At 36.9% G+C, this 22,179-nt stretch overlaps 1 protein-coding gene across 13 annotated transcripts in view; it reads left to right on the forward strand.

Moving 5' to 3' along the window:
- The window catches only part of PDE4D (phosphodiesterase 4D), a 1,492,536-nt gene that overhangs the window by 1,461,021 nt on the left and 9,336 nt on the right, over positions 1 to 22,179 (forward strand). For 11 of the 13 annotated variants that reach the window (XM_004744606.3, XM_045075658.1, XM_004744608.3 and 8 more), the window contains 5 exons: positions 11,873 to 11,966; positions 13,344 to 13,516; positions 14,174 to 14,272; positions 15,129 to 15,293; positions 16,293 to 16,392. In XM_004744606.3, the coding sequence (XP_004744663.1) occupies positions 11,873 to 11,966; positions 13,344 to 13,516; positions 14,174 to 14,272; positions 15,129 to 15,293; positions 16,293 to 16,392 (631 nt within the window). Of the gene's footprint in view, positions 1 to 5,276; positions 5,589 to 6,183; positions 6,588 to 11,872; positions 11,967 to 13,343; positions 13,517 to 14,173; positions 14,273 to 15,128; positions 15,294 to 16,292; positions 16,393 to 22,179 lie in introns of those variants that run through there. The other 2 variants (XM_013052289.2, XM_004744616.3) reach the window with 2 other exon arrangements.

Raw genomic sequence — 22,179 nt, forward strand, 5'->3', positions numbered from 1 at the left:
CCAGCAAAGCAGATTCTAAAAGATCTATTGATCACACTCACTGTTCTTGCTGAGCTTATGTAAATAATGGGCCAAGTTTGTTAAAACTGGACTTGCTTCACAAGTGAATTAGTCCTGATTTGGCTATCTCTGTAAATGAGGGTTATTTTAGAGAGAAAAATTATGTTTTAATAACACACCTTTATGGGTGTTGAATTCTAGATTTGATTGTCTTTAAATGTTTGTTTACCTAAGCTAAACAATTTGAGGTAAACTTCAGAGAAGTTGCACAATAGCTTCTTTAGTCAATCTTATTATTTTGTGGGGATATTAGCAGACCCCACAGCACATGATTAAACAACTGGAAAATGGGATTGATTCCCCTACAATTGTATAACTTAACTAACACCTTATGTGTGGCTGGGATAATGAAATTGCCTAAAAGCCAACCTATCGACTCCATAGGATTAACTATGGACTTGTGGAGATAATGGATGACCCCACTTTCTTTATGAGTGGATTGGATGATTCATGGGGGGCTCCCCTTATCTCTTGACAAGTTTTCTCCCACTTGACAATGATCCTCTGTAATCAGGATATTGTTAAGGCTGGACCACTCAAAGGTCGTCTTATTGGTTTCACCCCTTTGTCATATTTATCCTAGAGGCCACCTCCGTTGAGGTGCAATTGCAAATAGATGCTTTAGCAAAACCTAGAACAGCCCTCATAAAAGAGCCTCAAAGCTCACTATGGGACAGTCCCTGACTGTAATGACTTCACATCAGGTCCAGATTTGTCTTAGAAGGCAAAGGCCACCAATGGACGATGGAGGCCAACTTATTAAATACTGGGCTACACTAACAGATAAGCCAGAAATAATACTTAAAACTTGTCAAACTTTAAACCTAGTTACCTGTATGCCTGAACCTGACTACTGTACTTCTTTCTCTATAGAGCAAAAAGGTTATTGATCTTGCTTACTCTATTTGTCCAGATTTAAGATGTCCCTGTTAAAAATATGAATAACAGTTGGTTTTCTGATGACAGTAGTTTTCATAGAAAAAAATAAGAAAAGCTAGGTGTGCCATAGTGCTCACTAGCACTTTGCAATTGCCAAAGTCTAAGAATTAACATTTATACTGACTCCAAATATGCTTTCCTGGTACTACATGCCCTTGGAGCTATTTGGAAGGAAAGGAGATTGCTGTCAAGCCTTAACTCCCTAATCAAATATGGGCCTAAGTTACAAAACCCTCCTTATCGCTAAGTTCCTGGTTTGAAGGAGGACTATGGCCAAATCTCCTTTTCGGGCTTCTCATTCTTATCGCCTTATTAACCTTAATATGTTGCTTTGTTCCATGTTTCTCTACTTGGTGCCGAGACTCCATTGCTACAATGACTACACCATGACAAACGATCCTTGTCGCGCGCGAGGACGCCTCTTCACTGTCAGCGCTGGATTCAGCTGCCTCCACCTTTCGTAACTCCCTTATACGTTCCTACCCTGATCAATATTGACCCGAGCAGGTAGGGACAGCTCTACGCCCCTATTCAGCACGAAGAAGTTACAGAAGATGAGACCTTCCACCTTCAACCACCTTAAAGATTTAAGGGTCAAAATTGTTCAGGGGGGAATGATGAGGGAACAGGAGGCTGGCTGAGGACAAAGCAAAAGCTGGCGCCTTGCACCCCCCCCCTTCATCCGCTCCCCTCCATAGGTGTAGCATTCCTCAGGCACCCCTGACTGCCATAAAATGATAAATAGTTAACTTGCTGAGATCACAATCCTACAAGACAGGAGTCTCCCTTGGTTTGCAAATATCCTTGAGATTTACAAACAAAGAAGTTACCTTATCAATAGCCCAAATTCCAAAGACACAGAACTCAGTTTCTCAAGCCTAATGTCACCCTCCCCTCCATAAAAACCGAAGGAGGCGGAGGTAGAAGGAAAAGCAAATAAAGTTAAATTTCTTCTAAACCTAAATCTCATTAACAAGGATGTTTGATGGCAGGAATGTAACATTCCACCAGGAGACCCTCAATTGTCTTTACTTAATAGTAACTAAGCCTTCAATATCCTGATAGTATTCTTTGCCCCAATAACCCTTTGTCCTCACCTACCCAACTCCTGCGTATATAACCAACCACCCCTCACAACCCGGCGCGGCCGCATCTCTGCCTGCCCACGGGCCCTGTCCCCGTGCTTTAATAAACCACCATTTTGCACCAAAGATGTCTCAAGAATTCTTTCTTGGTCATCGGCTCCGGACCTCAGCCCACCAAACCTCACCTAGGTTCTAGAACTTCATCAGGTGTGAGGAGGCAGGTGATGCCGGCTTGTTAGGTAATAACTATGGAGTGGCAGGCTGAGGCTGGGTTTGACAAAAATTGGTCTGGCAGCAGAAATAAGTATGGGATGAGAAGGAGAAAAGCCAAAGAGGATGAGCTAAGAAGCAAGTATTGTGTTTTGGGTCTGAGATGCATAATGATATGATCCAGTTAAAATAAAACATGATTTAAAAAGACATGATAAGGGGCGCCTGGGTGGCTCAGTGGGTTGGGCCTCTGCCTTCGGCTCAGGTCATGGTCCCAGGGTCTCATGGTCCTGGGATCAAGCCCCGCATGGGGCTCTCTGCTCAGCGGGGAGCATGCTTCCCCATCTCTCTGCCTGCCTCTTGGCCTACTTGTGATCTCTCTTTCTCTCTATCCAATAAATAAACAAAATCTTTAAAAAAAAGACATGATAAATTACATACACACACACACACACACACACACACAGAATAAGCCTTAGAGTTAAAAAATCTAGTCACTGTGCTGTGAAGTGTGTAAACCTAGCGATTCACAGACCTGTACCCCTGGGGCCAATAATACATTATAAGTTAAAAAAAAAAATAAAAAATTTAAAAAAATCTAGTCACCATAATGGGTGTGGTTATCATAATCGACATAATTGTTTTCATCATCATTATCATCAACATCATCACCTAATACCTGTTTGTCACTATGTACCAGATGTTATTTTAAGTGCTTTGCATATATCATTTAATCCTCATAATAACTGTTCTAATTATTTATTGCTCTAAAACAAATGACTTAAAACTTAGTGGCTTAAAATATCAGTTTGCTTTTTTTAGAAATTGTTTTATGGGCTAACTTGGCTTGCTTAGACATTCTCATTTCAAGTCCCTCATGTGGTTTTAGTCAGATGGCAGCTAAGCCTGGAGTCATCTAAAGGCTCCACTGTCAGGATGACTAAGATGGTCTCTTCACTGTCAGTTCTGGCTCCGGGCTAGGATGGCTGGCATAGGTAGAGATTGTCTGGGCATATATTTACTTTCCTTGTCTCTCTCATCCACCGCCCCCCACACTCTCTCTGCAGCCTCTCCATAATGTTAGTCTGGGCTTTCTCATAGCATGGCAGTATTAGAATACTCAGATTTGCTAACAGGGTGGCTCTGGGATCCTAATGGTCTATTCAAGTCAACCAAGGTGAAAGCTTCAAGACTTCTTCTTACAGCCTCCATTTCTTGTGACAGAACTACTTGTTGGTTATACAAGTCAGCTTAAATTCAGTCAGTGTAGGGTCAAGTGACTCATTAGGAGGCATCTTTGGAGACTAGGTACCCTAATAACCCAATTTTACAGATGAAGAAACCGGAACACTAAAAGGTGAAATTAGGGGTGCCTGGGTGACTCAGTGGGTTAGAGCCTCTGCCTTCAGCTCAGGTTATGATCCCAGGGTTCTGGGATGGAGCCCCGCATCAGGCTCTCTGCTTAGCGGGGAGCCTGCTTCCCCCTCTCTCTGCCTGCCTCTCTGCCTACTTGTGATCTCTATCTATCAAATAAATAAGTAAAATCTTAAAAAAAAAAAAAGGTGAGATTATTTGTTAAAGATTATGCACTAAAGGATTTGAATTCAAAGCCTTCGTACTTGGTACCTGGGTGAACTTGGAAAAATCTTTTTGTCTTTCCTGGTCTCACTTTATGTGGAAATGAGGGGATTAGAGGAGATGATATTGAAGATGTTTTCCATTTCTCTCAGGCATTCAGCCTTTGGATTTAGATGATGGGAGTTAGGGTGGGAAAGAAGAGTAAATAAAAAAGCATTTTATAAAAGATAAAACATGATAATAAAGTTGGTGAAGGAGGGAAGGTGATGTAGATGGGGAACATGTTAGGGTTATTCAAGGATCCAGTTAGATGAATTATAGTAAACATCTTATGGTGGCTGACTCACATGAAATTCCTATTGAATGGTAACAAAGAGTCATAGATTTCAGTCTGTGATACTGAAACATGAGCCCACTGACTGAAATGGGAGTTGTTAAGTATGAACTACTTTAAATAGAAAAATGGATCCATCAGTTTTGGAAAAGTCTGTGATGAGTGGCAGGGCATTCAACGGGGGAAGGAATCTTAGTCATTTGGAAATATGGCGTTGCAGTTCATGTAAGAAGTAGTCACAGAAGAGTGTGTCCTAGGACAGAGTCTTGTGGATATCCCAAGTTAGAGGATGAACAGAAGGCAAAGAAGGCATGGTCAGAGAAGTGGGGAGAAAGCCAGAGCAGTTGAGGATCCTAGAACTGAAGGAGAATGGAGAGAGTAGATTGTTGAACACTTGTGACAACTTAAGGAGAATAAAAGACTAGGAAAGTGGAGGACCTATTTGTATTCTTCTGGTCATTTTTATTGGCCTTTGGGGGTTTCATTTTTCTTTTTCTTTTGTAAGGAATTAAGAGGAATTTAGGAAATTAACACAATAGGTGTGAACTGGCCCTGAAGACTGCAAGCAAAGGACCATTACAGATTCAAAGAGGAAGAGTATTACATGGATGTTCTGATGTCTGCCCTATCTAAAACAGACAAAGCAAATGCAATAGAACTGAAAAGTAACAATATTAGCACGTCACAGAAGCTCAAAGCAGTTAAGTGCTTTGAGATGGAGATGAAGAGGAAGGAAACAGGATGGAATTTTATGCAAAAATAAAGTAAAAGCTAACTTCCCTTGTTTTTTTACCCATAAGTCTTAAACATACAAGTGGAAGAATAATACTGCACCAAACCAGATAGAAAAGATTGTTTTTCTTTAAAATTTTTAGATTTCGGGGCGCCTAGGTGGCTCAGTGGGTTCAGCTCCTACCTTCGGCTCAGGCCATGATCCCAGGGTTCTGGGTTTGAGCCCTGCATCAGGCTCTCTGCTTAGCAGGGAGCCTGCTCCCCCCTCCCCCTGCCTCTCTGCCTACTTGTGATCTTTCTCTCTCAAATAAACATTTTTTTAAATAAATAAATAACTTAGATTTCTTAGCTTTGTGAAAGCCCTGATTACTGGAATTTAATGCTATATTCCTTTAAGAGATGCTGTTAATACCATTCTTAACTTTATGCACAATATTCTCTTTTGGTCAAAATACAGATTTTAAAATCTGTACTGGGAATTTTGCATTCTTCAACCATACACAGTGCTTTAGCTTTCAGTCCACCCCCACCCCCACCCCTTGCAATCAGAATTATGATAAATCGCCCCACCCTTAGATTTCTAAGGTTGTGGAACTCAGCCACATGTAACAATAGAAACAAAAGGACCTAAGAACAGCCAACCCACACAGGTGAGGAAATGTATCCTTCCCATTTGTCAATTCTGGACATTGATTGTACTTTATAATCACACTATGCTCTTATGTTGGGCGGAGGAAAAACTTCGGTTATATCTGTGTCACCAGGGAAGCCACTTGCTTTGGATTTGCGAGAGGGAGGCAGTTAAAATGCCTAATGGCCTTTTTCAAAGCAGCTTTTATTTTGAAGAGAAGTCAGAGAATATTAAAACTCATAGGAAGGATTCCAAAAAGATAGGCAATCCTTATTTTAGAATGAACCATGAATTTTGAAGAGTTTTATGGTCATTATTCATCATCTGCGGGCGGGAAACCCCATTCATCTTTTTATTCGGCAGCCTCAGCTATAGGGATACCATTATTAAATGGCGTTTACCAGAGGTGAGGAGGAAAACCTCCTCCCCAGAGGTTCGCCTCTGCCAACCAATCACGACACAGCCTGCTCTGAGTCCACACCGCCGCCGCCCCCCCCCCCCCCCCCCCCGCACTGAGAGACCCAGTGACGGAGGGTGATTGGTGCATAGTTGGGCTTTTATGGGAGGGGTTTCGTGTCACTCTTTCTGGATTCCCTGCAGTTCCTTATTTGGTAGCTTTTGACAGAACTAGTCTTTCTTGCAGCTAAGCATCTTGACATACATTATTCATTAAGCCTTGGAGCTCAGGGAGAAAAAGATGCAGACCCTTAGATGGTTAGATATTTCTTTACCACATGAATTTCCTTTATTCAGAATAGTTGTAGAATTCTGTTCCATCCTGGAGTTTTACAAATGGCATGTGTGCAATGGGAAGACGACTGGATGGGATCTAATGCAAGGCTTCCTTGTGTATACTTAATTACTAAAAATCTTTAAAAATCCACCCTCTGGCTTGCGGATATTGTTAAAAGTATCAAGGTTTTGAAGATATACATATTTTAGAACTTACTGTTTCTTTATATAATCAAAAATGCCTGAAGCAAACTATTTACTGTCAGTGTCTTGGGGCTACATAAAGGTAAGATTTATTTAGCTCCTAATTGCTCAGATTATATAACATAATTTTAATAAATTATAATGGAGCTTAGCTTTGTAAGCAGTGTTATTTTTTTCCTTAGATGTGAACTACAGAAGCGATATGTGTTTTAGTGGTCAAGATAACAGAAAATGTATGACTATTATTAGTTATAGTTTGCATGTTAAAATAGCTTTTTAATGTGCACTGATTCTTTTTGTCATAGGGTATAGATTTGAGTTGTGCTTTTAAATATCAAGGTAATCAAACAAAATCATTAGAAATAAATTATTGGGTCCAGTTACTTACACACTGATTTAAGTAATTGGGTTCCAGTTCATTTGTAGCACTTAAAGTTCATGAAAATTAATTCGTGGCTCTTTCCAAAAATCTATACCACTTTAAGCTGATGAGTATTTTTTTTTTCATCTTTGGATATAAAGCTCTAGATGACCTTAAAAAGTGACATTACTTAACTATTTAAGTGATATATTATTAAGATGAAAACTTGATTATCTATTTGTAAAACTGGAAGAAATATATAAGTTCATCTGATACTGCTTTGTTTGTTAATCTCAGGAAATGAAATAATACACTGAATTTACTAAGATTCTGCTCTGCTTGGCAAGCCTCTTGCATTTCTCATGGTAATGCTAGCCTGGCGATCTGATCTCTGTAACAGAAGCAGGAAGTAGAGAAACCTTTTTCAGCCCTAAATGAAGCATCACTTAAGAACTTGAAATCTCTGCTTGAACATTTGAGCCAATCAAAATACATAATTTTTAAGAATTCTTTTCCATTTCTTTAAGGACTCTTAGACTGAAATATTTTTCATTTTCTTTGTTTCTTTTCAAAAGAACATCTTCCCTTTGCTGTGAAATTTTCTCACATTCTAAAAAAACTTATTTCAGTTTTAGTTGTCCAAGGAGTCATGATTCCCCACTTCCTTTTAAGTCAGCGGATGGCCCAGATTTTTTTAATTGTTTTGAAATATGCAGATTTCCTATTATTTGAATTTTGTTAGCCATTTTTGGCTTAAAAATTTTTTTAGAACAGAAAAATATAGAAAGTAATAAAGGAAAATCCATAATCTCCCTAGAACTCATCTCTTAGCTTTCAGACAGCTTATTTTTTATATGCTTTGAAAGGCTTCATATTTGTATTATGATTATGAACAACACTTCCAAGAATCTAAATAGTTATAGAGCTTGTATTTTTGAGGAAAATTGTTGCTGGCCAGCCTTGTTTATGTTTTAATAGTATGCTGCTAAAAACACGTAAGGGCAAATATAAATATATTTAGTCTTATGCATTTTGACAGATTTATTTTTATACAGCTAATGCAGTATTTGTTTTAGCTTTTAATGCTGATATCTACCAAACTTGTAATATATCACAGCGCAGCATATTCAAATGATTTTTAGCAGAATATTGGCTGGGGCAGGGGTGGGGCAGGATAAGCATTTTCTTAATGTTTGACCTTTACCACCTTCTTAATTATATACTAGGAGACTATAAAATGTACCCACGACATTGGCATACAGGGATTATTATTTAAGAATACTCTAATTTTATTTTATTATTTAGTTTTTCTTCCTCAACAGTTTTAAGTGTAGAACATAAATTTGAAAATGGGAGTTTAAAAAGCAAAATATAGACTTGATTTCAAATGTATTTTCATTTTTTATTTATGCTTTACATGCTGCACGCAGACATTCTCATGCATAATGAGAACAAAGGATTTGAAAAAACATTCACTTAAATCTTCCTCTTTTTTTCATTTCTGGAACAGTGATTCTATTGATTATTTCATACTGTTTAGACTAAAAGCAATCAGAATAACTCATCAACAGAAAATATTTAGAGGTCACTTTTTAAAATATCTAAATGCTCAATTAAATTGTTCTGCAACTTGCAACCAGTTTTTTGGTGGGTTCTTTTTGTTTTGTTTTGTTTTTTTAAAATCAGTTCTGTATTGTATCTCTCCTAAATCTCTAAGTTGAGGACTGTAGCAATGTTCTGGGAAAAACATTTTATTACCTTTTCTAATCATTTTCCTTTCATGATATTTTTGTGCAGTCACCCTAATAAATGGTATATAGTTATCTTCATGAGAGAAATTCCACTTACATTTTAAAATGATTGTTGAATTGTTTCATGTCTTGTTCTTTAGTACAGCCAGCTCTACACTCCAAAATCATACTGTAAGTTATTAATTTAGCTTCCCTGAAAGTTTTAAATCAACAGAAAAAAAAAGGGAAGCAATTTTAACTCCTTTTAGAAAATGTTCTATGTTATAACTGAATTGACTCTGAAAATTGTCTTTAAGAAATCTCCCACACCCTTTCCCTTGCGATGAAAGAGGACTGCTAAAAATACTGTCTATTTTAATCATGTTAAAAGGAAATATTGCCTTCCTTAGAGCACCTGACAAACCTTGGCCAGGGATATAGGTGTGCACTGAAGGGTTTCTCCACCCTACACTTCTGGGTTTTGAACAACAGCATAAAGATAGTCTGGGAATAGATGTATATGTGCAGATATAATCAGTGTGTGTACAACCTATAATTTATCAGTCTGTAGAATAGATTTCCTTGCACTGGCATTTTTTCCCTTAATTATCTGTATTGACTGGCTGTTTGAGGGATTATATAAACAAACTGCCAGGAAAATTACAATTCCTTATTTATATTATTCCAGAGAATCCAATAATTTGTATTATGTATCTGCAGGTACCATGTAATTTTTTCTACTGGGTATATGGCAACATATTCCTCATACTAGGTTGCTTCCAAGTTAGAAGGTAGTTTTATGGAAAAACTGGATCCCTATCTAACTTTTCCAACTGCATCCTCCCCTACCCTCAGGCTTACATCATTTTTTAGTTACACGGAGAGAAATGCATGGAGGGCAGGTAGACAGCCGTGGCTGAATAGACTGAAGAGAGCCTAGGAGAGGCTGAGAGGCCTGCCTAGCATGCCCCCCCTTCCTGAAACATACTTTGTCAGGACCAGGCAATTCTTACTGGCAACTTTTAAGTCCTATCACAGACAATTTCAGGTCAGAGAGATATTTCACTCACTATATGTTTTAAATGTTTAGCAGAGTCTCTTTTGATTTTGTTTGCCTAAAGAGTATATTTTTCTAAGAGTAAATTTCATTTGTTGAGAAAGGATTTATGTACCTTCAGGCCTTGCTAATTGTATTTTTGTTATAATTTTGAAGCTTTGTTATCATCTCCTATGTGAATAATATCCTAAATTACTTACTGGAATGGGTAGGGGAACTAAATGTTTATATGTGTATTTTTTTTTGTGGGCATAACGATTCAGATCTTCCATCTGTTTGTCCTGCAATGATGAAAATCAGCTATCACTATAAAAGGCCCAGGGAACTGGGAGATAGAAGGAACTCAGTGTTAAGCACCTGCCATGTGCCAGGCAAAAAACAAGATAGTTTCCGTTAGCTCATTTAATTGGTTACTAGCGTATAACTTAACTCAATATAGCTTTATGAAAAACTGACAGAAAATGTTTTGAATGCTATTATAAATGTCTTCATGAATATTCTTAGGAGACCCAGATTTTTCCCAGCAGATAATAATGTATAATGCTGAGTGAAAACAGGCAGCAGCCTATGTTTTGTACACTGCATGATGCCAATTTAAAATATAGGCAAATAAATGTTGGGAAAAAAGACATAGATGGAAATATTGGTAATTATCTATGGTTATCTCTGAGCAATGGCAATATAAATGATTTCTAATTTTTTCTATATAGCTTTCTAGATTTTCTCTATCTTGCATGCACTTTATAATCAGAAAAATGTTATTGAAAAAAATAAATGAACAAAAAAATGAACTTTATGTTTCTGAGTTTGAGAGTAAGCTCCTGAGACCTATAATTTAACAACCAGAAAAATTAATACTGGTTATGGCCAGTTCTTCAGTTTTGGCCACAGGAGAAAGCTAATACACATTTCTTACATTCTGCAGTCTGTTGGAATGTTTTTATTGATCTCCCTCAGTACTTTTGTGAAAAAATGCTGTACCTAATCTAAATGGTCAATAAGACTGACTTTGGAAGTGATTTGCCAAATTGTTTTGAGTTAGGACACCTTGGCATAAATTATCCTGAGAAGCAAGATTTTTTCATAAATTCTAATAAACTAAATACTGAATTAGAATTACATTTCAAACATTATTAAATGCTGAATTTACTACTCTCTTTTCCCAAGACTTAAAGGAGAATTTATGGTGAAATATAAAATTCTAAAGGCTACTGAACATTAGAGTAAAATGTGTTTGACTTTTTTGATCAAATACCTAATAGTAATCTATGTAATAGAAAAAATTATTATTTCTGTATGTTAAGAGAAGTATTAAGGCATACTTAAAAGACCATCTGGGCTATTTGGGGAATCAAAAGAAAACATAATAGCAAAGAGCTGAAAGATGGAAAAGCATAAAGTCTTGGAAAATCTTGGATTTGGGTAATGCTATGCAATGGTTTTAAGTTAATTCCAGTGTTTCTTAGGATAAAGTAGACACTATGGCATCAGTAAAATAAATTGTAAAATAATGAAGTTGAGTATTGAAAATTGACCAGTTTTGTATTTATGTGACTTTAGAGAAATGGATTGGTAAATCCCATGGATATTAAGAAACAAAAGATCTTTTTCCTTCTACTTGGAAATACTTTAAAAGGAAAAAGTATATAGTATCCAAATATTTTACTTCTCTAAAGTTCTGGGAATACTCAAATAAATCTATTCACTTTTGCTTTGGGGTAAAAGACAACATTTTAACCTCTAACCAGTATACATATTAATTTCTGCAAATGACAAATTAATTGATAAATCATCTTCTGTTGTGTGGCAGCACATATGTGTACCAATAAATTAGTTTTTTTCCTTCTCTGAATACTAATATACACCTGATTTTTTTTATTCCTTCCCTCCCTTAATTAATGTCCTTGAGTATCTAAATCTGTGCTGCATGTGGCTATTAAATTTAAATTTAAATGAAATAAAATTCAAAATTCAGCTCATTTTCACCTAGCCACATTTCAAGTGCTTGATAGGCATATGTGACTAGTGGCTACAGTAACGGACAGCTCAAATTCTAGAACTTTACAACATTATAGAAAGTTCTACTGGATTTCACTGATCTAAACTGTCAGGACAATTTAAAAATTCTTGGGCATGTTTTCTGTATCTTACAGTATGCTCATGTTACCTCAATTACACGTTCCTCTTAGGTTGCTTCATTTTATTTTTCTGTTTTTCAGTTTAAAAGGATGCTTAATCGGGAGCTCACCCATCTCTCTGAAATGAGTCGGTCTGGAAATCAAGTGTCAGAGTATATATCAAACACATTCTTAGGTGAGAATAATAATTTAAATACAATTTTAAAGTTTTCTTTTGAGGTGGATTAGGACACCAAATCATTTTGGAAACCAAATGAGTCTTAGGAATTCAGTTCATTTGTTTTCATTTATCCTATTAATAATTTGAATGTCAGAGCCTCTAAGGTTTAGAATCTAAGATGACAAAGTACATTTTTTATCTTTTAATTTTATTCAGGACTTTGGTGATTCTCTGGATTAAAGTTATAGGTTCCCAGTTTTTCCAAAGTACTAAACCATAAAATGTGTTTTACAGAGAGATCTACACATGCACTCAACAAATTCTTGTTAAATTCCAGACACTGCTGGGCATTTGGTAATGATAAATTAGAAATGGTCCCTGCCATAATGAGTTATAGTCTAATGAACACCAAGCCTGGTAGACTGATGAGGCAGATATAATACAACCACTAAAGAAAAGCTTGCTGAAAATAATAGTTGACAGTGTAGTGGACTGAGACACCACCCCACCCCCCATCCACAAAGAGAAAATTCATCAATATGAACACATCCTTGATTTGAATTTACTTTCAAAACAAAATTGCTGTGATATCTAATTAGCACTTTCACTAAAGAGACATTTATTGAACACATGCTACATGCAAGGATGAGTTAGAGGAGCTCACTGCCTTGAAATAGTTAATGAAAATATTGAGGCATCTAATGTCTTTTATTTGAAAACAACAATTACATCTGACAGTTCCTTATCAGATGATACTGGAAATTTCCTGTGTTCCACTTGTTATATCATAAGCATTATCTCACTTTAGTATAGAAAATATAAAATAGCAAAATATAAGTCATTCAAATATACTGTTTGTATTCTTACATTATGACCTATTTCAATAAGCCATTAGGTTCACCCAGTGCTGCTTTTATAGTATGTATGAAATTCCTTCCTCTTCAAAATAGGTATTAAAACTAGAATCCTTAGTTGGAAAGAGCAGTTTCCAAGTCACTAAGTGAATTTCAAACAGGGACAGAGTTGATGAACAGTGGAAATAACCAGTATGTTTTGCTTTTGCCAAGTCTGCTATTATAAGTCTTGCAAAAAAAAAAAAAAAAGTGTGTGTGTGTGTATACAGCATTCCATCCGTTAGCAACCACTGAATACATTTGATGCTAATTATTTTGCAGTGGGATTTATTTGCTCAGTTTTGTGTTGGAGGGTATTACAGTAAGTCCACATCAGATTATAAATACTCAACTTCTCTAAAAGAAGTGTTTCTTGGAAACATTTTCTGGAACATGTCATGATTAATGAAAACCTGCCCACTTACATACATTATAACTAAAAAGTAACAACTCAGGTAGACTTCACAATAAATGTAGAACCTTTTCTAAATTTCTTCAGATAAGCAACATGAAGTGGAAATTCCTTCTCCAACTCAGAAGGAAAAGGAGAAAAAGAAAAGGCCAATGTCTCAGATCAGTGGGGTCAAGAAGTTGATGCACAGCTCCAGTTTGACGAATTCAAGCATCCCGAGATTTGGGGTTAAAACTGAACAAGAGGATGTCCTTGCCAAGGTACAATGATTTTAAGGATTGTAGTCATAATATGTTGGGTTGCCTTTTAATGAGTTTTAATTCTTTCTCTTTTAAATAGGTAGACTAGTTCATTAATTTGTGGGGTCCTTTTTCTTTGAAAGTGGAAAAGTACTTTATAAAGCTCTTTACAAATTATTTGAGGGTTATTAATATATAATATGTGGATTTAGGTGGTTTGGAGTATGTGTTTGTTGCTTTTTTACATCTCCCTTTTAGATTGTTTGACCTTAAAGAGTTAGAAATATTTTATATCTTTTGGGTTTCAGGAGAATAGTAAAGGTTTTGTAAATAGATTTCATATATTGAAAAAAGGCTTTGAAATTGATAGTAAAAGTATCTAACTACATTGTATTGTCAGAGTCGTAAGGTTAAGGAAAAGGAAAAGGAGAAAATCTCAGTTTTCAGTACATTTAAGTGGGTTTACCTAAAAGTTTGCCTGTACTTACCAGGTGCATCCATTACATTTAAACTGAATCTTTTTTTTTTTTTTTTAAACCTAACACTCTTTTTATTAAGAGAGTTTTTTTAACACTCTTTTTATTAAAACGTTAAAGTCAGTAACATTTAAATGAATTTGTTTATTGATTTATATTCTTCTTCTGCTTCCTAATTTTTTCAATCTTTCTGTAACCCCAGGAACTAGAAGATGTGAACAAATGGGGTCTTCATGTTTTCAGAATAGCAGAGCTGTCTGGTAACCGGCCTTTGACTGTTATCATGCATACTATTTTTCAGGTAATGTGGTTAAGTTCTAAAACCTTTCCTTTATTGGGTGACATAATGTCTAGCCTGTGAAATGTGCTTGAGTCTTCTCTTCTTTACCATTCACCCTTTTCTGTATATTTGATTTTTTTTTTCTTATTTGCCCCTTTACCAAGGGACAAATAGTAACAAAGTACGGAGTGTGGGTCAAGCATAACTAAAACAGTTTTGTTATTTTTTCCATTCCAAGAAGTCATGTGGGAAAATTGAAGCAATTCATTAAAGCAAGAGTTTAAAAATCATCTACATGATCCTGATTTGCATAGAGTGGAGTATGAACTAAAAAATGAATAAGCCCCTTGGTGACTAACTTTAGCATATAATTTTTTGAATTGCTGTCTCTTGTACTGCTCTCTTTTCCATATCAGTTTCCCCTTCTTGTTGAGCTTTTGCCCCAGCTCAGGATTAGGATATAAATGAGGACTTGAGACTATAGACACCCTGGGACTGGCATAGCATGTTCCAACCCTAGAGAAAATGTTGAGTTTCGGTTGGTGTGCTCCATTAGCTAAATCAGTGATACTGGGTTAAAGTTGCCTTCATGATTATCAGACACAGACTCTTTGACAGTTGGCAGCTCATTCCTGACACCATACCTCTTGTGGAAAGCAACATGGGCTTCCAGAAGGACAACCCTACCCTTGCTTTGTCCCCAGAACCCCTGGATATTCTCAAAATGTCTCCATTTCCCTTGCTAGACACTACAAGGGGTGCTATTTCTATTTCTGGGTTATCCATAGGGGACACCGGTGTGATTTTTCTTTTACCACATCTATGGAAAATGTTTTTATGTGAAAACAAGATGTTAAGAGGATTTCCTTTCCTACAGGAACGGGATTTATTAAAAACATTTAAAATTCCAGTAGACACTTTAATTACATACCTTATGACTCTGGAAGACCATTACCACGCTGACGTGGCCTACCATAATAATATTCATGCTGCAGATGTTGTCCAGTCGACACACGTGCTATTATCTACACCTGCTTTGGAGGTAAATCTGTTTTCTAAAACTTTGAGACCACTTACCTGCCACTCATAAACATCTCTTAAACTTTTATACTGGAGGGTGGGTAGGGGAGAAAATTAATGGCTTCATTGGAAGTATGTTGAGTTATAGGGAAAAAATGTTGTGATTAATAAACAGTTCAGTCTTTGATGAATTTTTCAAAGATTGATCAAAGTTTTGGGGATTCATCTGTTCACAATACTGCTTCTTTGAAATGACCTAGTAGACATTCCATAAAGTATATCTAGCTTATTCAGTTTTAGTTAGTTTCTTTGAAATTTAGCCTGATGCCTTCTACATTTATATTTCAAAGGATGATATTATTTATAAAGTAGAGACAATGTTTTGATATTTTTCATGGAATTTTTAGAAAGAAACACATATTTAATTCTATCAGATTTTAAGAAGTTCCAGTGAATGTTCATTAAGATAATTTGATTTCCTTAATCATTTGGGGGAAAGATTCTCATTTGCTAATATATTTTATATATTATCATAAAATTGTGTTAATTGTGTTAATATTTCATCATCTTGAGTGAGTGGTTTTCTACTGAGGGTGGTTCCTCCCTATTCCTCCTGCCCTGACCCCCACCTGCCAGGGACATTTGATAATATGTAGAGACATTGTTGTCTGTCTCAAGTTGGAGATAGATGCTTCTTCTGACATCTCGTGCTTCAGGCCAGGGGTCCTGATACTAGTGCACAGGATAGCCTCCTACAACAAAGAATAATCTGGCTCCAAATGTCAATTCTGCTGAGATGGAGAGTCCCTGGTTTGAATGAAAGAAAATAATTGCTCATGTCATTAATTTTATGTACATTTTCAGGACATCCTTAAACATCTTAAATACTTTTAAAATAAGCTATTAAATATTTTGAGCCTTCATTCTGTTTTCCAACACGTTCTAGGAACTAATTTGCAGTTTGTATATACCTTTCATTGTATTATTACAGAATGATAATGTTATCTGTCTGATTTTACAGGCTGTGTTTACAGATTTGGAGATTCTTGCAGCAATTTTTGCCAGTGCAATACATGATGTAGATCATCCTGGTGTGTCAAATCAGTTTCTCATCAATACAAGTGAGTGAAGTTGTTTATTTTTGCAGAAAAAAATATTTTTCCTTTGTATGTCTTAGAATGACCGAGCTTGTTTATAAACTTGGGATGTTTCCAGAGCTGTAATGTTCTTTTGAAATGTGTAAATGTGCATTTTATTGATCGTGTGTGTTAATGTAACCTAGTTCTGAAAATTACCGTTTTCTATCCTATGAGGCTTATGTTGTTTGAAAAACATTCATTTCAGTACTTCTCTAGAAATAATGTGTTGGTAGACAAGGGTAACCAGAAGTGAAAGTTTGCAGAAAGATTTAGATAGTTATATTGTCCCTAAAGTTTTAAATAAAAACTGGAAAAGTTAAACCTTCCTCACTTTATGTAGGTTGTCATTTCATCCTCTTCAGAGGCTATGATTACTCTTTCCTCATACTCACACCTCATGCCCAGCTCTGCTCTTTCCTTTTTACATCTTCTATTGAGGACAATAGGAACATCTCTTTGACTTATTATCTCTTTTGACTTCTCTTTTATTTAAATATTTTTAACCATTAAATTTTTTCTCACCCATGACATCTCATCAGATAAGAAGTCAATACTTGGGACGCCTGGGGGGCTCAGTTGGTTAAGCATCTGCCTTCCCCTCAGATCATGATCTCAGGGTCTTGGAATCAAGCTCCAGGCTCCCTGCTCAGCAAGGAATCTGTTTCTCCCTCACCTCCCAAACCCGCCAACCTCTCTGCTCATGCACGTGCTTGCCTTCTCTCTCCCTCTCAAATAAATGAATCTTTATTTAAGAAAAAAAAAGGCAGGGTGCCTGGGTGGCTCAGTGGGTTAAGCCTCTGCCTTCGGCTTGGGTCATGATCTCAGGGTCCTGGGGTTCTGTTCAGCAGGGAGCCTGCTTCCCCCTCTCTCTGCCTGCTTCTCTGCCTACTTGTGATTCTCTCTCTCTGTAAAATAAATAAAATCTTTAAAAAAAGAAAAGAAAAGAAAGGCATCACTGAATTAGGATATCTGAGGAGTGGTAGAGACTGTTTAATATGGGGCATCTCTGACACACAGCTTCCTGGAAAACCTCTGTAGGGAATGTTTAGGTAGGCGTGCTTGAGCTATGCCTTTGCAAAGAGGTTTCAGTTTTATGAAATTTCTATTCTTTTAATATTTGAAGTGAATTGGTAAATGATTAAAATGTAGTATTATCTTATTTCCTCCTACCATGGTAGATTAATGTTATAAATTAACATTTATGTACAAAAAGCAAAGTTGTTAGAGAATTTCTTATATCTATTAAAAATCTGCCCTTTTTTGCTATGACATTGTGGATAGCAGCCTTCTCGTGACTAAAGATGATGAACTCTGTGGCGTCTTTTCATTCCCCTTATATTCCCTATACCTTGCTGTAGCCAGATTTAAAGAGGCAATTTAAATTAGCCTCACTTTGAGAGATTTAATTCAGATCTTTAAAATTATTTACATCTATTTTTTTATATCTCAATCGCCTTTGGACAACTCTATAACAAAATGCACCTCTGTGACTCATTTTCTATGTAGGAGCTTTGGGAAAGTCATGGATTTCCTGAGAGGTGTGGATACTCAAGTACATTTTAGAAGTTTGGTTTATGAACTTATTAACCCAGGATTGGAGAGGCTAACATCTCATATTCAGCTATCTTACGAGAACCTATAATGGGGTACTTTCAAGAGTCATCAAGGCATTACTGAGTATTAACACATGAATATTTATACACATCAGATGCAACTATGTGAGTTTAAAGCATCAGCGCTTAGGGTTGACTATCCTTGTGAGAAGGGCAGAGAGGTCATATGGTACAGTGTGCTCTGTGCTGGCACTTTTCCATAGGCTGACTGGATTTATTATTTTGATTTTTAAGTATGTCTTGATACGTTCCTAATTTTACAAACACATAAAAATTTTGTTGTAATGTCAGCCTTTGAAAAAAGGTATGCAGGGGCACTGGAGTGGCTCAGTGGGTTAAAGCCTCTGCCTTCAGCTCAGGTCATGATCCCAGGGTCCTGGGATGGAGCCTGTATGGGGCTCTCTGCTCAGCAGGGAGCCTGCTTCCTCCTCTCTCTCTCTGCCTGCCTCTCAGCCTACTTGTGATCTCTATCTGTCAAATAAATAAATAAAATCTTTAAAAAAATAAAATAAAATAATAAAAATAATAAAAATTTTAAAAGGCATGCAAAATATAGACTGGTGTGTTATCCTTGCATTCTACTCTATACAGTATTTTTGTTCTCATTGTAACATTACTAAAAAGAGATTAGATTAAGAAGAGATTATTATCAGTTAAAACAACTGATAATAAAGTCAGTTTCCAAGTAATCTGATAATTTTTTTTAAAGATTTTATTTATTTATTTGTCAGAGAGAGAGAGAGAGATCTGTTCTGCTCTGAGAGAGAGTTCTCTGGTACTGGAGAACTCTGGCAGGTATTAAGGGACCCATGGAGTATGAAATTTAAGCTAGCAAGGCCTCAGTCCACAGATGAATCTGATGCCCTCCAAAATTTGAGACTCTGTCAGATAGGTGAGATGAACAAATTTAGAAGACAATTATAAATAATACAGTGACAATGGCCAGCAGTGTCTGTTTAAGGTCATTTTGCTGATGACCTGCCTGAGGTGGAAGGGTAACTAATCCTGCTTCTGGAGGTACTTTGTTATTCAGTGGTGGTGTGATGATCTCCTTTCTCTGAGACCTCAGCAACACTGGGAGGTTAACAGTTCCCAGAGCAGTTTTGGATTGTTAATAGTTCCTCCCTGGGCGGGGAGTGAGAAGGCTGTGTTAATCCTGAGAGAGTGAATCAGCATCATCACCTGGTACATTTGAAAGCATCCTGGAGTGGATCAGGGCCCTAGGTCAGTATAGGAATCACTGTCTTTTTTTTTAGATTTTTTTTTTTTTTTTAATCAGAGAGGAGGTGGGGAGAAAGCGAGCACAGACAGACAGAGTGGCAGCAGAGGCAGAGGGAGAAGCAGGCTCCCTGCCGAGCAAGGAGCCCGATGTGGGACTCGATCCCAGGACGCTGGGATCATGACCTGAGCCAAAGGCAGCTGCTTAACCAACTGAGCCACCCAGGTGTCCCAGGAATCACTGTCTTAATTAGCATTTGACTAGGGATCATGACAGCAAGGATTTTATTTCAGGACACAGAAGAGGTTAATATGACCAGTAACACAAGTAAATTTGAACTTAACAGCATTCTATAAAGCGGTCTCTCCCATAACTTGTAAACTTTGCAATAAATAGCTTTGTAAATACTCTTATCAAAATTATGTGATTATTTTTAGTTTGCAGGAAATTCTTTATATGTATAGATACAGATAATAACTATATGATAACATATTACAGATACACAGATAGACATTAAGTGTATGTTTCTGTTTTTTTCATGGATTGATTGAGCCTTAGTGGTTCAGATTAGCACACTCTCAACTCTGACCTTGGAGCTGGTGCTGCCAAGGTGTCCAAAGCCAAGGGTTGAATCTGTTTCTTATAACAGAGAATTCTAAAGACCTCTAATCATCACATTTACAACCCCCTAGTTGGGAGGTCGCTTGTTCTATTTTAAGGAGGCTACCGAGGTGCAGTGAGGTTGTATGACATCCTCTGTTGGAAGGCTCTGGAGCTCACCAGGCTGCTTCCCATTCCTGGTACTCCTCTGCTTCTTAGTTGTAGCAACAATTCCCATAATTTGTTCCACTTATAGGTGCCAAATGATTTGATACTAATGATACATACATTCATGGTAAATTCATGGAGGTTTTGAAAACAGAGACATCGATTCTACAGGCAGAATTGATTAAGTTTTGTAAGCAATTTGGGGAATGGGGAAATCTGAGTAGGATTTTAAGAAGTTGAAACTCCAGGGTAGGAATCTGTATCAGTTTTTTTCAAAGATAGTACATGTAAATAAACCCATAAAATGTAAATAGCGTCATGAAGTTTTGTTGGAACATGCTGGAGAGTATTTATCATAATAAAAGCATTTGACTTCACAGAAGTATTTTCTGAAACAATGCAGCACTGTCAGAAATACAGAATATATATATAGTATTAAATTTTACTTGGAAAACAAGTAATTTTTGTTTATAGAAAAGATGCCTAAATTTTAGGGGAAAAGATTTACTCACATTGGTCATGTTTTCAAAGCATATGGCTTTGATTTCCAAGAGTAGAGACATTTCACTACATTAAAGTGAAGCTGGATTTAGCTACCAATATACACACAGTTTATTCCTCTAGTCTCATTTTAAAATAAGCTTTCCATAGCTGTATCTGTGGATTATATATAGAATGTTATTTTTCTGCATAAATCTAACACTTTCAAAATAAGGATAAATTCATTTTTATCAAATGTGATTATATAGGAATACTACAGAGATTGATATTTTATTCAACAAAAAGTACCGAGAGATTTCTCTGTGCCAAACAACATTCTAGGCATTAGGAATATATGGGTGAACAAGATAATGGCTTGTCTCTGAAGAGCTTGCCTTCCACTGGAAGAGACTAAACTGTAACACATGAATATCAGATGGGACTAGTCCAGTGGAGAAAAATAAGGCAAGTTACAGGCATTAATGAATTGAGGGAGTGAGCCAGTTTTAATCCTTTGTCCTTGGCAACTAGATCTTAAAACTACCACTTCCCTTCTCCATTTCAAGGAGAAATATCTTGTTTAGAAGTGCCAGGGAAACCAGACAACCATGCATATCACATGAATAACTTTTCATTTTATACAGGCTCTTAAGTCTCTAAGCAGATTAGGGTCTTAAGTCTCTAAGCAGTCTTTGGCAGAGACTGTTAAGACTGTTAGGACTTGGGGGTGCCTGGGTGGCTCAGTGGGTTAAAGCCTCTGCCTTCAGCTCAGGTCATGATCCCAGGACCCTGTGGGAGCCCCACATCAGATTCTCTGCTCAGCAGGGAGCCTGCTTCCTTTTCTCTCTCTCTACCTGCCTCTCTGCCTGCCTCTCTGCCTACTTGTGATCTCTCTTTGTCAAATAAATAAAAGTCTTTAAAAAAAAAAAAAAAGAATTAAAAAAAAAAAAAGACTGTTAGGACTTAGGACTTGAACAGAGGGGTGCCTGGGTGACTCAGTTGGTTAAGCTACTGCCTTCAGCTCAAGTCATGATCCCGGAGTCCTGGGATCAAGTCCTGCATCGGGCTTCCAGCTCAGTGGGGAGTCTGCTTCTCCCTCTGATCTTCTCCCCTCTCATGCTTGCTCGCTCTCTCTCTCTCAAATAAATAAAAATAAAATCTTTAAAAAAGACTTGAACAGAGATAATGACAAGTCAGGTAGAATGTGATCAAAGCCAAATCAGTGATACAAAGTATAAAGCAGAAAGTGAGCGGTTCTGCCTATAGTAACAAGGAAGGGCTTCGTCCAAGAGGTTACTTGTATTGGGCCTTGAGGACAAAGAGGTTTCAACAGAAATGTTCTATGAACTATGTTCTCACCCTCCACCCTACCTTCTGTACCTTAGTGCAAACTTTGAAGGCAGCTTCCTGGTAATTCCTGAACTTTCAAGGATTTTATGTAGGAGTGCTGCGGTAGCATCTTTGGAGAAAAACTTCTCAGGAGATGCAGAGTCTTACCTTCTTTATATGTGTCTATGTGCCTTCAGTCCTAAAGAAAAGTAGAAACTTAAATGATTACCCCAAGATTCAGTTGCTTAAATGGTAACATGTGTTCATTTAAAAATTTGTGGTCTTCACTACCTTTTTGTTAATAGCCCCAAAACTGGAGGGAAAGGTGACACACACTCATAAGCAATCTTTCACCACCTT

This window comes from Mustela putorius, unplaced genomic scaffold, assembly GCF_011764305.1.
Source record: "Mustela putorius furo isolate JIRA1106 unplaced genomic scaffold, ASM1176430v1.1 tig00000145_pilon_pilon_pilon, whole genome shotgun sequence".
Classification (NCBI taxonomy): domain Eukaryota; kingdom Metazoa; phylum Chordata; class Mammalia; order Carnivora; family Mustelidae; genus Mustela; species Mustela putorius.